The sequence below is a fragment of the Rhinopithecus roxellana genome, chromosome 8, assembly GCF_007565055.1.
Source record: "Rhinopithecus roxellana isolate Shanxi Qingling chromosome 8, ASM756505v1, whole genome shotgun sequence".
In the NCBI taxonomy this organism is placed as follows: domain Eukaryota; kingdom Metazoa; phylum Chordata; class Mammalia; order Primates; family Cercopithecidae; genus Rhinopithecus; species Rhinopithecus roxellana.
This window is the reverse complement of record NC_044556.1, coordinates 15,681,423-15,698,433: the sequence shown is the minus strand read 5'-3', so window position 1 is coordinate 15,698,433 and position 17,011 is coordinate 15,681,423. Positions and strand designations below refer to the sequence as shown.

The 17,011-nt window shown below is 54.1% G+C and overlaps 1 protein-coding gene across 6 annotated transcripts in view; it reads right to left on the bottom strand.

Annotated features, from left to right (window-relative positions):
- Nucleotides 1-673: 673 nt before the first annotated feature.
- ILF3 (interleukin enhancer binding factor 3) overlaps nt 674-17,011 on the bottom strand; it is a 40,486-nt gene continuing 24,148 nt past the window's right edge. The window contains exons 5-20 of one of the 6 annotated variants that reach the window (XM_010373749.2): nt 16,061-16,208; nt 14,661-14,752; nt 14,179-14,274; nt 13,454-13,565; nt 12,938-13,035; nt 12,254-12,365; nt 12,055-12,165; nt 11,189-11,388; nt 10,662-10,829; nt 10,104-10,241; nt 9,824-10,000; nt 9,577-9,730; nt 9,396-9,449; nt 5,343-5,705; nt 4,360-4,488; nt 674-3,856 (exon numbers count right to left, since the gene is read on the bottom strand). In XM_010373749.2, coding sequence (XP_010372051.1) covers nt 3,723-3,856; nt 4,360-4,488; nt 5,343-5,705; nt 9,396-9,449; nt 9,577-9,730; nt 9,824-10,000; nt 10,104-10,241; nt 10,662-10,829; nt 11,189-11,388; nt 12,055-12,165; nt 12,254-12,365; nt 12,938-13,035; nt 13,454-13,565; nt 14,179-14,274; nt 14,661-14,752; nt 16,061-16,208 — 2,286 coding nt within the window. In that variant the 3' untranslated portion in view covers nt 674-3,722. Of the gene's footprint in view, nt 3,857-4,359; nt 4,489-5,342; nt 5,706-8,025; nt 8,955-9,395; nt 9,450-9,576; nt 9,731-9,823; nt 10,001-10,103; nt 10,242-10,661; nt 10,830-11,188; nt 11,389-12,054; nt 12,166-12,253; nt 12,366-12,937; nt 13,036-13,453; nt 13,566-14,178; nt 14,275-14,660; nt 14,753-16,060; nt 16,209-17,011 lie in introns of those variants that run through there. The other 5 variants (XM_010373751.2, XM_030935322.1, XM_010373752.2 and 2 more) reach the window with 5 other exon arrangements.

Here is a 17,011-nt window from a genome sequence, read left to right as displayed (position 1 = left end):
AGAGCCATGTGGGTTGGGAGCAGGTTCATCACTGCGTTCCCAGCAACCAGCACCAGACTTGACATGTAATCATCACTCAATAATAAACAGGACAGCAGGGCACAGTGGCACTGCCTGTCATCCCAGCCACTATAGGGAAGCTGAGTTTCTTAAGGTCCAGGAGTTTGAGACTAGGCTGGGTGACCCACCTCTACAAGAAGAGTAGTCAGGTATGGAGGAACAGCCCTGTAGTCCCAGCTACTCCAGAGGCTGTGACAGGAGGATTGCTTGAGCTCTCAGGAGTTCAAGACTGGAGTGAGCTATGATGATGCCACTGCACTTCAGCCTGGATGACAGAACAGTATCTTCTTTTATTTCTATTTTTTTGAGATGGAGACTTGCTCTGCTGCCCAGGCTGGAGTCCAGTGGCATGATCTCGCCTCACTGCAAGCTTTGCCTCCTGGGTTCACACCATTCTCCTGCCTCAGCCTCCTGAGTAGCTGGAACCACAGGCGCCCACCACCACGCCCGGCTAATTTTTTTGTATTTTTAGTAGAGACGGGGTTTCACCATGTTAGCCAGGATGGTCCTGATCTCCTGACCTCGTGATCTGCCCGCCTCGGCCTCCCAAAGTGCTGGGATTACAGGTCTATCCTGTCTCTCTTAAAAAAAAAATGAACGAACGCATGTTGAGTGAATGAAACAATGAACACATGAAGTCTCCATTTATTCTGGGATGGGTTAGAGCGAGCCTCTGAGCCTGCCATCAGGCTGGCTGAGTTGTTGCCCAACATTGTATCCAGCGGTCTCAGGCCCGTGCAGTGCACAGCCAGCATGGGGCTCACAGCTGCAGCTGGAATCCAGAAGCTGCCACCTCTGCTGCAAAGGCCAGGCCTAGGGGTCCGGGTACATGCAGTGAGTCCTTGGGGCAGGGCCAGCCCTACTGACTACATGAGCAAAGTTGGTGGTGAGACAAGGGGTGTATGTTTCCCTGCCAGTACAGAGGGCAACAAACAGGTGGGTGGCAACCCTCAGGGCTGACAGCATCCCTGCCCAGAGTGACAACCAGGGCCTACTGGCTCTACTAAATCCAGGGTGGCGGAAATCCTGGATATGCCCCTTGTTATGGCTCAGAGGCCTCCTTTCATCATAGTTCATCAAGCCCCAATACTTCCTCCCTGGAATCAGTACCAATCCCCCACCCCTCCCTCCAACTTCATCCTAGCCAACCACACATGTCCAATCGTGTAGTCTGTTGCCCTTCTTTCCCTCCTGGGGCATCCTGAGCCCTCTGGGATGGTGTGCACCCAGTTCCCACTCAAGGACCTCCATGGCCCATCCACCAAGCACCCCATCCTATCAACTCATGTAGGACACCGTCCACCCAAAGCGTCGGGGTGTCTCATCACAAGCCAACTGCTGCCTAGCTCTTCCTGGGCCCATCTGTAGGCCCTCCTGCAGGTCAGCTTCCTGGGTTTGGAAGGCAACTGGCCCGGAAGGCCACTGTCAGTGCTCAAGGTGATAGCCACATCTTCCTGAACCCAGCGTCCTGTTGTAGCTGGGATACTGTCACAGGCAAGCGGCATGACGGCATCATCAGCACTGGTGAGGCCCCTGACCGAAGTGAGGGTTCCAAGGATGCTGTGCCCGGAGCTGTTCTCTCCAGACACGTGCCTGCTGTGTGGCAGATCTGCAGCAGGGCGGGCGGATGGAATCTGTCCCTCATGGTGGGTCTGCATTCAGAAACGACCGTGGTAGCAACCACTGAGTGGGAAACTGAAGGAGTCCTGTGTTGAGAATGCAGGTGCCTGCCTGGAGTTTGGAGGTATTTGGCAGGTGGGGCCAGGAGGCGTCCCTCTCCATGGGTGTTACAGGCTGGTATTCTCTACTCAAATACAAGGTCTGCTGATCTCACAGGAGTCTCTTCTTGTCCCAACCCCTTAATACGTCCAGGAGAGGAGACAGGACATAAACACATCCTATCAAAATTGGGGGTAGGACTCATCCATCCTCATCCCTCCTCCACTGTGCACTGCTAGGATCGTAGGGTACTTCAGGTCCTCTTCTCCCACCCTTTCCTAGGAGGAACCACTTGGTATCTGGGACATCCTCTGCTCTAACACAAATGAGAATCCCTCAAAAGTTTTCTAGCACACAACTTGTTCTTTCACCTCTCCAAGAAAGCAAATCTTCGTCCTTCGAAAGCACACTTGATATTCTACATTAGCTGAATAGATTCTGAGTCAAAAATGGTCCTCGCTTTTCCCAGTGGCCATGGTTACCCAAGCACAGGAGACCAAGGCGTGGGGCTCAGGTCAGCAAAGCAGGATCTCTGTAGATGTGTGGTCCCAGGCTTGGCAAGTACAGTTCTTCCTGGATGGCCGACAGGAATCCTGGGGAAAGGCAATCCCAGCAATGCCCTGAAACCAGAGCTCCTCCTCCCTCCCCAGGCAAGGTGAAGCTAGAAGGGCTGCTCTAGCGTGGGGTCTCCACCTCCTGATATTTCCATAGGGCAGGTCCCCGCTGTGGGCCACTCTTCTGGGCAACATAGTATGCTTGACAGCATCCTTGGCCTGTATCCACTAGATCCCAGAGCACCTGCTAGCTGTGACAACATCCTCCAAACATTGCAAAATTTCCCCTGGGAGGCGAGATTGCCTCAGATGGGAGAATCACGCTCTAGGGAAATCTGCTGGTGTGAGAACCGCAACTCCCCACTCTGCCGAGCCTCCAGATGGCGAGCAGGCTGCAGCTCCAGCACAGACACGAAGCTCCCTCCAGCCACTGACGATCCGTGGCTGGGGTTACCCAGGCCTCACCTGCCCTTTCTTTTTCTAACTGGGTTATGTGTTCCACCACAGGCACGCCCCTACAGAGGACATCACTGGTGTACTTAGAACTACACCAAAATCAGGGAGCAGAAAAAGCCTGCCTATTTTGGGATGGGTTCCCCAAGACCAGAATGGGCACTGTGAGCCCCTCTGTGGATGGTGGGAGCCTGGTGGGACACCGGGTCTACACAGCCCAGGAGACCAGCAACCAGCCTTTGCTGAGCATGAGTAAAACGTTTAGAAGGCCAGAACTGGACCCTCTCTAAGGACCAGGGAGCATCCTGCTGGCCCGCCCTGCTTTCCCCGAGCAGGGACAGAGCGGGGAAACCTGCTCTTTGCGCTGCTGGTGGGTCAGACACCCAGGCCTAAGACGGGCGCAGTTTTGTTTTTCTTTATTTGTCTACATTCAGCTCAATTCAGATGTACTGCCTGAATGACCCAGACATAAAAAGAAACCCCCCACTCTTTCCCACTGGTTTTTAAAATAAAATCTTCACTTATAAAACTGAAACACTAAAGCATTAAAATACAGAAAGCTCGTGTAACTCACTTCACAAAAGCATTAACAAATGACGTATCCCTTCCGTAACTATTTAAAGACAAACTGAGTTACCACTAACACCAAGTGTGAATAGACAGAGGGATACTGAACTGCAAGAACTCAAAAACTCTACCCAGACAAAGTTGTAATGGCAACTAACAAACCATTGAAGACACGGAGTCCCAAACACGGCTAAATATGGGTCACAGGACGGGCCACAGGGTGACCCGCTGCACCTCACGACACAGCAACGTGGACGGGGTGGGGGCGGGGGCCTGGAGGGCCAGCTGACATGTTAACTGTGATGCATAAAACTCGATCTTCTGATGGGGAGTAAGTGCAGAAGGTAGAAATCTCCGCCCCGCGGGGGCTTATCTGTACTGGTAGTTCATGCTGTGGTCTGCGTTTCTGCCATAGCCGCCTTGTGAGGACTGGTAGGAGCTGGGAGGGCCACTGTAGTTCTGGCCGGACCCCGGGGAGTTGTAGTTCGACTGTGAGTAGCCTCCTAGGAGAGAGAGTGGTGGGTTAGAGCCGAGGGGCCCAGCCAGCGGGGCTCAGGTTAGGCAGCCCACACCCAAGACTCGGCCAGGATGCAGGTGGGCAAGACTCGTGGCCTCCTATGCGGCTCTGCCTGCCTACTACACATTACTGGATAAGGCTGACACCAAGACTCCGAGACGTGGGACCACTGTGACCCTTGTTTCTGGGGGAAGCTACCTGAGCCCACGGCTGAGCTACTGGCCAGAACCAGGGGAACAGCTGTTTGGCCTCAGTGTCACCCACATTTCACACAGGTACCAGGGGTTAAGAGTGGGGACACTGCTGGCTCTCTGGCCGATCCCGAAAGCCTTAGCAGCTGCCAGTGCACCCAAGTGCGTCCTCTCTCTCACAGGGCCCACCTGCCACTGCAGCCCTGCCCACACTACCATCTGCTCCCACCAGGTCCACATCCCGCTTCACAGCAGGTGCCGGGCCCCCATGCTGTGCCACCAGGGGCTCCAGGCCCACCTTGTTTGCCTTGGTATGAGGAGCCGCCCCCAGAACCTCCGCCGTAGCCCCCGTGTGACCCTGGGTTGTAGGATGCCCCGCCTGAGCCGTAGCTGTTCCCGCTGCTTCGGCCTCCACTACCACTGTAGTCTGGGGGAAAGAAGACAGGGTGGTTAAGGGGCCCCAGGAAACACACACCTGGGGCGGCCCAGGGGCCTTGTGGTGCGCCTCAGACGCGGCCAGCCCCTGGCCCAGACCCTGGGCCTCTTAACTCTTCTCCCTGCCTGCTTCAATGTTGCACATCACCCCAACAGATAAGTGCCAGGAGCCAGCTGCAGCCCTGCAGGGTCACCTGGCCCTGGGCTGGGCTGGGCTGGTCACCAAGCTCCAAAGCCCTGCTGTGGGGTGCCTTCTCAACTGCTCCTGCAGCCCAAACTTCCCAGCAGCAGCTGAGGAAGTGCACGAGACCCCAGCAGCTGCCTCTCCTCAGCCAGTAGCACCAGACAAACGGCACCCCCTTCTGACCCACACACCCAGTGCAGCCTCTGTCAAGTCCCTGACCTGCTGCTGAGAGCTGCTGGGTCCCAAGGACACACCTACTCAGCCCCACTGGGCCACTGGTGCAGCCTGGGCCTGCTGGGTCTGTGCATGAGGAAGCGGGAGAGGCGGTGGCGGAGAGATCAGGCTCTTGCAGGGGCTGGATGCAAAACTCTCTAGATCAAGTCCCAGGAAGTCACCTTGCAGCCTCACCCACAGCCAGGGCCTAGAGACAGAGGCCTCAGCTATCCCTGCCTTCGGAGAACACACCAGAGAAAGTGGCAGAGACAGCACCATGGGGCCCCACGCCCCATCTTCCTAGCACCCGCCCACAGCCAACACCACGTGTCCTCCTCCTAAGGCCCTTGGCCAGAGGTCTGGGCAGTGCCGAGCTTCCGCCACTCCGTGGGCTGCATTGCTGGGGCCTGGACCCTGGCCCAGCCAAGGAGTTCTGGAAGCCAACTCACTGAATTTGCTCTCGTAGTTGTAGTCGGATCCGCCCCCGCCCCCGGGAGAGTTGTAGGAGTTCGAGTAGGAGTAGCTGCCTTGTCCATGGTTATAGCCTTTCTGCTTGCCCTGCGGGGGGCCATAGTTGCTGTAGGGGCTCTGGTTGTAGGACTGCTGCTGGCCCTGGTGGGACTGGTAGCCCGAGCCGTAGGAGGGCTTCTGCTGGCCCCCGTGCGGCTGCTTCTTCCCAGCGTGTTTTGGGGGCACCGGTGAGTTGTAGTTGTCACCTTGGTAGTAGGAGCCATAGCCGGAGGAGCCACCACCGCCCCCGCCGCCACCGCCACCGGCATTCCCAGAATGCCCTCCGTTGCTGTAGAACTGACCTAAACAGGGAGGCAGTGGGTCAGGCGGAGGACGGGAAAGGGCAGGGAGAAGGGAGGGAAGGGCAGGCGGCAGCCATGGGTCCTGAAGGCTGACCCACAAGCCCAGGTCAGAGGCAGCAGAACAAGGAGGGACAGGAGCAGTGGCTCCCGTCCTTAGCGCAGCCATTCAGGCTGGCCCAGCCTTCAGCTCCACTCACCCAGCAGCTGATGACAACAATGGGGCTTTGCCAAGCAGCACGCGCCAGCAGCTTTTGCAGTGGATGTCAACATTACAATGAGATGGACTCCGAGCGCAGGACGACATTCACAGCTAGCTGACGGCTACCCAGAGATCCCCAATGGCGACAGGAAAAGCAAAGCCCCAGAGAAGCAGCGGCCACCCCCCTCCTCCCTGCTGTGCTGGAAACAGGCTCCATAGGCACAGGCCTGGAGGTCCCCAAGAGATACTGTTTAAAGAGGCCCCTGGACCGTCATCATCCTGAGACCAATTGGTCTGAGCTGGTTTGGTTCATGGAAGACAAATCGAGACTTAGTCAATGATGCAGGCACCTCCCTTGTGATACTCGTGCAAGCATGTGACTCAGGATGTGAGCAAGCCCCAGCCTGGCTGGTGGGGGAAGACTGGCCACGGCTGGGGCCAGGACAGCCACCAGGTGAGGCCTAGACCTACAGCCCTGATGTCCCCAACGCCCCTTCCTTGTCCCCAGCACAGCTGCTGGGTGCACATGGGACTGAGCAGCAGGGCTGAGAGCGTGCAGTGCAGCCACCACATTCTCAGCTGCAAGCTGAAAATGTAGCAGCGAGACCCCACTTCTGATCAACTAGGTTTGTCAATACACAGCCCCACCAGAGGCCTGAGTGGAACAAAGGGGATGGCACTGGCTGAGGGAATGCTGCACCCCAAGCCTTGCAAGGGAGCCCCACAGAGGGGGTCTCCACAAACGGGCGTGGGAAGGCTGAGAGGGTGGGTGAGGCGGGAGGCCAGTTCATGGTGGTAGCTCTCCAGCCAAGCTGGGCAACGCCCAAGCGCTCAGCAGGTGCAGCTGAGTTCCTGGGCTCTCAGAGCAGGTCGGCTTGTGAATGCAGCCACCTTTGCCCAGTTAAGCTGCCCAGACCGCCAGGCCCAGGGTGGGTGGGACGGAAGGGGAGGCTCCCACACTGCCTGTCCTTCCTTCCCAGATTGAGGACACCAAGGGCCCACCGCCTCCTGGGTGGGGTAACTGGGAGTCCTCACGTGCCTCCACCCACTGGAGATGTATACCCCACGCTGGTGTGGTGGGCTGCCTACACAACGTGGACAGAACTATCTGCAACCTTCGGTTTGTGTTCTTCAGGCAGGCCTCCTCCTTCGCCCCCCATCACAAAGCCAAGACACCAAGGGGGAGGACGTGTCCCACAATGCCAGAAAGCGAACATGCGGCAGCTCAGCGAGGAGACTGGGAGGATGGGATCTTCAGAACACCCCGACCAGGACCCAGGACCCACACCCCACAGCCCCACTGCCCCAGCTTCCCCAGTGTCCTGCACTGAGCACACCACCTCGCCCCGCCTGAAGCCGGGAATGAATGAAGACGCAAGGGCCGAGGGCTTGTTACTTTCACATGTATTGATTAAAAAAAAATAAAGGGGAGGGGGAGTTTTCAACGTCATTCAGGATAACTATTTTCCTGGTATAAAAAGACATTATTCTCAAACAATAACTTTCTAAAAAAAAAAAATACATCATGCAATCAAAGTTTTAAAAAGTTTCACTGAATGTTTCAAACCTCTGGGAACAAATCACGTAGTAACCATTTTGACCAGTTTTTGCCTGAATAAACGCAAAATCTTGCAAGTCAACACAGACGCAGGCTTTGCTGCAAAAACTAACCACTGATCAGAGCCAAAACCAGTTTCCAAGGAGGACACCTGCCAGAAAACAGGGGCCTCAGTAAAGAGCCAGAATGACTCTGTGTGTGTTTGTAGACGGAAACTTCTATGCATTTGGAGTCTGTGGCAGCTGCACACGCAGCAGCACTACCTCTGCCCAAGGAAAAGCCAGCCCTTTACTAGAGAAGCAGGGAACATCACAGTTCTTTCTCCTTGATTAAAAGTCCCAATAGGCCGGGCGCGGTGGCTCAAGCCTGTAATCCCAGCACTTTGGGAGGCCGAGACGGGTGGATCACAAGGTCAGGAGATCAAGACCATCCTGGAGAACATGGTGAAACCCCGTCTCTGCTAAAAAATACAAAAAACTAGCCGGGCGAGGTGGCGGCACCTGTAGTCCCAGCTACTCGGGAGGCTGAGGCAGGAGAATGGCGTAAACCCGGGAGGCGGAGCTTGCAGTGAGCTGAGATCCGGCCACTGCACTCCAGCCTGGGTGACAGAGCGAGACTCCGTCTCAAAAAAAAAAAAAACAAAAAGTCCCAATAAACTAAAAACAAAAAAATCCAGAATCCCATGCATCTGCAGCTGTAATTAAGACTTGCAAAATTTCACGTCATCTACCCCTTAAAGCCTGTCTGTTTCTTGCACTAATAATGGAAGCACAGTTTTGATACCTTTGAGAGTTCACTCTCTAGCTAAACCAGCCATAAAACATTGCATTCCCAAACAAGAACCCACCAGAGCATTACAAGAGGCGGGAGAAGCTAATTCAGCGCAATACACAATTCCCCACGTTCCCAACGTTTTCACATGCTCGTAATAAGAAAAAAGCCGGTTTCTCTGGATTCAGATGTGGTGAAATCGTTTTCATCACTGTCAAAGGCATCAACCAGATTTGGGAGTTTGTTAAAAGGTTAAAAATTCATACAAAACCTGCTGTAAATTAAGACAAAGGTAGATTAAAATGCGTCAATGTCTGTCTCTTTAAATAAAGTAATGCTTTCCATAAAAAGCAAAGGTGGGCTTTTGCCTTGATGCCGAACAACGCTGTCTCTAGAATTCTGTGCAATTCTGCACAAAAATACATTCTCTGAAAAAATTGTTTTCCACTTAGTGTGAATGAACTTCAATAGGACCAAGTTCAAAGGCAAATCACGATAAAAACTGCCATTGTCTTAAATTCTGCAGGCTAAGAGTTTCAGACAAGCTGCGGTGAAAAGCCACGGTTGAGAAACCCAGTGAAGCACAGGGACACAGCACGGACACTTTGGGTTTTGGAGTTGGAGGAAATTGGAGTAAAAAGTTGATTTTGTGTGCAATACTTTTAGACGCTCTAGGAAGACCCAAAATCATGATAGCCGTAGCAGTCTGTGAAAAAGTCACCTACAAAAGGGGGAGACAGAGCAGAGAGAAGAAATTAGAATTCTTTTGAAAAAGGGCACAGAGCGCCACATTTGAAATTCATGTTTTAGATTTCTCTGCTCCTGTAACCCCCCAATGAAGGCTCCTTCTCAAGACAAGAGCTGTGCACTGGCCGGAAAAGCGTATTCATAAGATTGGTGCTTCGCATGGCTTAAAGCAGAGAAATTTAAAATTCTAACTTTTAAGGAACTTTGCAGTTACACGAGTTTGTGTGTTAACACAATCAATCCCACTGCAGGGCGGGGAGGGGGGGGGTCGAGGGCCATATGACCTATTCACCGCAAAAAGGTGTGTGCCCCTCCTACAGCCTCCTCGAGGCTGCTCTGGCCGCCCTTTGCTAACTCAGGCCCAGAAGCTACACTGCGGCTGCTTCCCAGGTCAGACAGAGAGAAACACACTTACTGTAGCCTGCTGTCGCCGAGTTGCCTCCGTACCCGTAGCTTCCATACCCAGCGCCTGGAAGGGGAAAGATAGGGTTACCGGGGACCAGCAGTGTCTCAGGCCCACCCCAGGGGCCCCCCACACTTGTTCCCAGAGCATGCACATGGGGAAGATGGGTACAGTGCAGTACGAGGGCCCTTACCAGCATTCATGTAGCCTCCGTGGTTGGCACCACCAAATCCTCGCCCGCGCCCTCGTCCCCGGATGTTCCCGCCTCTTCCCCGCCCTCGAAGATTGGGGGGTGGGGGCACTTCATTGTGCATGGGGCCTCCCATGCCGAAGCCAGGGTTATGTGGCTAGAAAAAAACACAGGGAAGTGACATTCCCTTTGTGCTCACATTGCAGGAGAACCCATGCCTGAGCCAGGAGTTTCAAGGGCCACTGCTCACCTTAGCAGCAAATTTCGGTCCCCCTCTGACGGGTACTGGGGCTCTCTTCTTTTTGTTGGCATCAAGGGCGAGAGGGGTGTCAGGGAAAAGCTTTTCTAGGGCAGCAAGGGCAGCGTAGGCCTTCGCCACCTTTTTGTTGGAACCAGCACCTTGGAACTTCTGTCCATCCACTTCAACCTGGAAAGTGCAGACAGAGGTGACCCAGTGCCTCCCTCTAGGGGCAGGGGGACCCCAGGCCTCCCTATGGGATTGCCCCAGCAGGCAGCTCCAGGCCGCGCACCTCCATGACGAAGCGCTTGTCGTGGCTGCCACCGGTCTCGGAGATGAGCTCGTACTTGAGCCCCCGCCTTTTCTCGTTCAGCTCCATGACTGGGTTCTTGCCGTGCTTTGTCAGGATTGGCCCCTGCTGTTTTACGTTCTCAGGGAAAATAGAAAAGACGACCGACAAACTCAGCTATGGGCTTTCCAGCCACACAGGAGGAGCAGCAGGACTGAGACGGGGCCTCTGCTCCTCATACACTGCCCGTCCTTGCCAGACAGTCTCCACTGACTCTAGTGAAGGCCTTCCAGCAATGTGGCCTTTCCCTGTGCCTCCCCTCTGAACATCATGTTCTCAACCCAGGGCCACCCCAATGTAGCCCAGGATGCTGAGACAACACTCACAAGGCCCTCCCCGACACAGCTTGTAGGGCAGCACCCAGCTTCCTATGCGGGCTTCTGGCCTAAAAGGTCAGCTTTTTGGGGCAAATTAACAAGGACCAGTAACCACCTCACTGACAGGACACATGGCTCCCCGCTCTGTCCTGGCCGTCACTCCCAGCACCCACCATGTGCTCACCTCGGCAGTGGCATCTGAGGGAAAGGCCGCACTAGGGGTTGAGACAGCTTCTACCACTGGGGCGGGGGCCACCACCGCTGGCTTCGCCTCAGTTTCCTCAGCCGAGTCCTCCCCTTTGCTAGAATCCCTGCCTTCGGCACCCGTCGGCAAACCCATGTCCTGTAACACCTGCAGAGGTAGCAAGACCCCCAAGGTCCCAGTGAAGCAGGGCTCAGCCTGGGAGCCATGCATGCAGGGCCTCCCCATGGCCTACAGGCACCCACCCAGAAAGCCATCTGGAGAAGGGTTGTTTCCTTTCAGCTTCTGCTCTCAGGAGGCCCTAATGTCCAACCATGTTTGGGGACCCCTCTGCCTGCCAGCCACAGCCGGAAGGCGTTCTTGGCACATGTGACCTGCAAATAGCCGTCATCTAACTATATGTGTTTTTAGGATCTACATGCCCTCCCTGAGAGACAATGGCTCATATGGGGCCCAAAACAAAGATCATGGTTCTGCTATTATAAGACAGTGACGCTGGCCACACTTACCTTAACGGCCACATGCAGCTTGGCCGTCTTTTTGGAGGGTCCAGAGGCCTCGAATGAATTACCATCAACCTCCACAGACATGGTAAAGATGGGGGCATGGACGGGCCCAGTCTGGGACACCAGCTTGTACTGCAGCCCTGGCTTCAGCTGGTTCAGCCGCATCAGGGCATTCATAGCTTGGGGGGGCTCTGCCTTCTCCTCTACAGAGAGAACACCAAGGTGGCTCTGGATCAGCACGATGGCAGGTCTCCACGAGAGAGCTCTGCCGATCCTAACCCCCGGGCCTGCCTCTGTGGCGTAACACAGTGGGTGGGGCAGCCACACAAACTGAACCCAGCTTGCACCTCTCCTGTGGCCTCCAGCTGTGGCACCATCATCCTACTCATCTTCTACAACCCCAATCATGCCTCATCATTGTTAAAGGATTCAGAAATCACAAGTAAGAAAAATGAAACAAAAGCAGGCGCTCCCTATAGCTTCAGGGTGAGCCTTCACAGGACCAGATGGATAAAACAGCAGCATGAGGGGATGTCTGCACCTTCCTGTTTTTTTATCTATTTAGTTTTTAAAATCTTTCAACACTGAATTTAAGCAAGGTCTCGCTCTGTTGCCCAGGCTGGAGTACAGTTAGTTGCTCACTGCAACCTCCGCCTCCCAGGCTCAAGTCATCCTCCCATCTCAGCCTCCCAAGTAGCTGGCACTACAGGTGTGCCACCACACCCAGCTAATTTTTGTGTTTTTTGTAGAGACGGGGTTTCGCCATGTTGCCCAGGCTAGTCTCAAACTCCTGAGCTCAAGCGATTCTCCCGCCTCGGCCTCCCACAGTGCTGGGATTACAGGCGTGAGCCACCGCGCCCGGCCTGTACCTTTCTTCTGAATCTTCTTCTTCTTTTTGCTGGGAGACTTCTCTTCCCCGTCCTCCTCCATTGGGCGTTTCATGGGCGTAATGGCATAAGTGGTGCTGGGTGGGATCTGAACTGCAAGGAGAGAGCAGGTCATGGCTGAGAGATGCAGATGGCCACTCTTCCTGGAGCCCCAGCCATCAGGCAACCGCCGTGGGCTTACCGGTGTAGTCCACTGGGTTTTCATTCTTTGGTTTCTTGGGCATCTTGGAAGGCAGAGGGTCCATGCCCAGGACTTTATGGAGCTGGCCGAAGGCAGCGAGTCGCAGTGCGTGCTGGAGAAGGGGAAGAGGCTCTGACTCAGCTGCCCTGTGCTCCCAGTCATGGAGTGTGCGCTCACTACTGCCTTCTGAGGAGGGGCAGAGCTGAAGGGCTGCTAATGGTCTCCTCTACGACAGCAAGGGGTCCCCCACCAGCCAGGGGAGAGCCTGACTGCTCAAGTCCAGCCTTGCTGTGGGGGAAGGCCAGCCTGTGACCACCCCCCTTCCAGAGGAATACAGGAGACCCCAACCTGGGGACTGGTTGCCACACGGAGCCATGTGGTAGCCTGCAGGGGAAGGTCCCCCGGAGCAGTCCGCACAGCAAACACATCTCCCAGCACCACTCAGTGTCCGAAAATGGCACTCGAGCAAGCCAAGGGAGGGGGCAGACGACAACCAGGCATGGCACCAGGGGAAAGAAGCAGCCCAGATTGGGGCGCCCTGTATCAGACACGATTCCTTTGCCTTCAGTCCCCGACCTGAGCCTACGAGTCCAGGGGCTACCCTGGGAATACCCAGTAATGGAACTGGAAGCCAGTGATTACAGACTGGGTCAGGGCGCACGGTGGCAATGGCGATGACTATACCTGCGCACTCTGTGTGATATCTTCCCGTTGCTGTCTGTCTAGATGCCCAATAGCATCAGTGGCTTCTTTTTCACAAGGGTCATAAATGCCAGAACCATCTGAAGGCAGGAAACAAGGAAGATATGCAGAGGATTATCTTTTAGCATCTCTGAAGAGGTGTGCTGGCTGAGGGAACTAGGTGTGTTACCCCCCGCGCCCCATCCACACCCAGCTCTGGAAAACATGCCTAGCTCGGTGACCCACTCGGCGTCCAGCCCTTGACAGAAATAATTCACAAGTGTCTCAGAGCAAGAAAGTCACGTGGGAGTGGGTCACCACTGCCCCGGATCCGCCCTCTGAATGACGGCTGCGGACCCGGTCAGGGCTGGATATGATGGTGCCAGAGGGTAGTCACATGCTTCAGCTCTAGGGAGTGGACATGGGGCTGCTGCTGTCCTAACCCAGTCAGTGTACCCGCCAAGAGGCGGCCTGGAACCCTGTCCTTTCCCTGCAACCTGCAAAGCACAAGGCCCCAACCTGGCATCACGATGCCCGACGCCAGGCACTCCAGCACTCTCCGCAGGGCCTCGCCAGCACCCATCGGTCTGTTGGCCGTGCCAATGGATTTCTCACACAGGAGCTCGAGAGGCTGAAAGGGAAGAGGGACAGTGAGCCAAGAGCCTACAGGATGAGGCCGGCCGCCACTAGGGAGCTGTCACTAGATGAGTGGGTCAGGGCACACGTGGGACTCATAGCCATCCAGTCAGGTAAAGTCAAAGCCTCAGGGCTAAGCCTGAGCCAGGGCACCTAGGACAGGGAGGACCAGACATGACATCCTGCAGGCTGTGTGAGTTCAGAGACCAAGCTGAGGTTATAATGTAGTATCTCATACTTAAAATCTAACCATTTATTTACAAATATAAAAACCACCCCAACTGTGGGCTGAAAAAAAAAGCGACAGCTGGTAAGAACTGGTCCTGCGTGAGAGCATCTGCAAACCTTCCCAGAGGGATCATTCCCACCTCCTGGCCAGCCTCCTCCTGGGATTGAGCCGTGAGACCCCTGCAAAGAACCCTGACTCACACTGTCCCAACCCCAACCCCAGGTGGGGCAAGCAGGAGCAGCTCCACAGGCAGCTCTGGAGAGTACACACCAGCCACATGTCAAGGGGCCACTCTGGCTCCGTGATCATCAAGTGTTCCTGGGATATCCTAGAGACTCTGTACACACCATCCCCTAGTAGCCATAGCAACATGCCTTACCCAGCCTCGGAGGGGACCCCAGGTGGGCACGCGAGTGCACAGGTCCCTCAGGACCCGGATCACAATGACACAGGACTTCAGTCCGTTGGCTCGAGCCTAGGGGAACAAAACACAGGCTCTTCAGTCTGAGGCACCGCCCAGGGCACCGGTCAACATGAACAACACAAGTGTCACGGTGCTGCTTTGCCAAGGGTAAACAGTCAACGATGGAGACCACCAAGGGTGTGGCCAGCCGCAATCTCAGTAGGTGTACAAGAAAGTGTTACTCTTAACACAAAGCAGCAGCAGCAGCCCACCAACTCAGTCTCAGCCTCTTTTGGGGTCGAATTTGTTGAGGTGCACTCCTTTAGGACCTGCGGAACCGCAGGTGCTAAGCTCGGCACGGCTATCGTCAATGTTAAGGAATCTTTATGGTGACAGTTAGCCAAGTTAAAACTTAGGAATTCTCTACCAAAAGACAAAGAGAAGAACAAAATGCAAACCTGGAACCACTTGGCGTGTCGGAGGGACGCCAAGGCAGCAAGGCATTTCTGCCTGTCCAGAACGTCCGGGGGGTCGTTGACTGATAGCGTTTCTATTCATGGATGGAATAAGAAGACAAGGCACAGTTTGACCAAGGGGTTTCTGTCAGGTGGAAAGGGGATGTGGCAGCTTTCTAAAGGGCAGCTGAGTTTCCCAGAAGCTGAATTCATCTCCACCCTGGACCAGGGAAGGAGAAACTAGAGCACATTGAACTCTGCCCTGTGAGGAAATTGTAAAAATTGGAGGCCCCATCCAAAAATAAAAAATAAAAAGAAAAAAGAAAGAAAAAGAAAAAAGAAAACAAACATAAAAACAAAAGTGGGGAGTTATTCTAAAAGGAATAATCTCATGAGGGAGGGGAGAGATAGGTGGAGCCTATCTTCTAATCCTCTTCCCTTGCCTCCTCCCCATGTTCTCCCAATAAATTAGCTATGCTAAAATGTTCAATAGGAAAAAAATTAAAAAGGCCAGGAGAGAGGAAAGGAACTCCCTCTCTGCATCCCACAACAGCCATCCCAAGGCATATGCGGCAAAGGGGACCAACTCCGCCCACCAGGCGGGACTGCCCTAGCCCCAGCCCTTGACAGAGAGAGTCCTGTTGGTCAAAGGTCCAGCGTCCCTACGTTGATCAACTAGAAGGGCTTTGGTAGTCGGAATCAGCTATGAGAACCAAAGGTAAACAGCAACAAGGGCGCTATGCCAGCCTATGCTGCGGCCAAGCCAAGCGTCAGTCTTCTCTGCCATCTGCACGCCAGGGGTTTGGATAAGGCCTGAAGACAGGCACACGAGGGGCGGGCCATGGACTGTGAGCACATTATTAGTGCGAGGTCCAACGAGGTAGTCTGAAAAACTGGACAACTGTTTAAACTTTATCCAAAACTCTGTATCAGCTCTTTGTGCTTCTGTCACTTTAGATGATAAGAGCCACGGCAGAGGACAAACGAAGAGGCCCTCAGCTCAGCTGCAGCACAGGCTGTTGGTAAACTCCAACGTGGTGCTCATGCAGAAACCGTCTGGTTGTCTCATCTTTAAAACCACAGAATCACCAGGGACACACTTCTCCACAGCCAGAGAACGGCTCCACGGAAAAGCAACTTCCACATTCACGTTTGAGAATGTTCAAGGATGAAGTTAAAGGAAAATGGTGCAGTCCCCTACGAAAAGTGCTACTCACTTTTAGTGTGACCGTTTTGTCAAACTCCCAAGTACTCAAAGCCAACGGGAGATGTGATCTCAGAGTAAAGGTGGTCAATCTACAACGTAGCCTTTTACCAAAGCAGTCTAAAACTGAATAGCACATTTGAATAGTGAGGGAACACCACGTTTTCAAAGCCCTGCCAGCCTGTCTCGGCCTCCCTACCTCCAGCTAATACTTTCTCCATTTCTTCTCTGACAACAGGGGATGTCAGGTGGATGGTCAGGGACAATGGAGGCTCTTTTGTGTTTTTTATCACAATCGCAGCATCGTCGACAGATTGCAGTATTTCATACTTGTCTTCTGTTACAGCCTAAAAAACAAAACGCAACTTTCAAAACACTTTCTCATCAAAGCAATCAACAATTTTATCTGGCTCCACCTATTCCTGCAGCAGAAAGGCCAACTTCTTGGGTATGATGTCCCAAAAGTGACTTCACCTGGGGTGTCAGGATCTCTCTAACTGTCCAGGTTTTGGGGCCATGTTTTGGGTACTAGAGAGAGGGGGTAACTAGTGAAAGAAGCAATTTCAAAAAGGGGCTTAAAAATGCAATGGTAAGGCCAGGCACGGTGGCTCATGCCTGTAATCCCAGCAATTTGGGAGGCCGATGTGGACAGATCATGAGGTCAGGAGATGGAGATCATCCTGGCTAACCCAGTGAAACTCCGTCTCTACTAAAAATACAAAAAACTAGCTAGGTGTGGTGGCAGGCGCCTGTAGTCTCAGCTACTCGGGAGGCTGAGGCAGGAGAATGGCGTGAACCCGGGAGGCGGAGCTTGCAGTGAGCTGAGATCAAGCCACTGCAGTCCAGCCTGGGCAATACAGCGAAAGTCTCAAAAAATAAATAAAAACAAAAAATAAAAACAAACAAAAAAGCAATGTTAGGCCAGGTGCAGTGGCTCACACCTGTAATCCCACCACTTTGGGAGGCCGAGGTGGGAGGATCACAAGGTTAGGAGATCGAGACCATCCTGGCTACCCAGTGAAACCCTGTCTCTACTAAAAATACAAAAAGAACTAGCTGCGCGTGGTGGCGGGTGCCTGTAGTCCCAGCTACTTGGGAGGCTGAGGCAGGAGAATGGCGTGAACCCAGGAGGCAGAGCTTGCAGTGAATC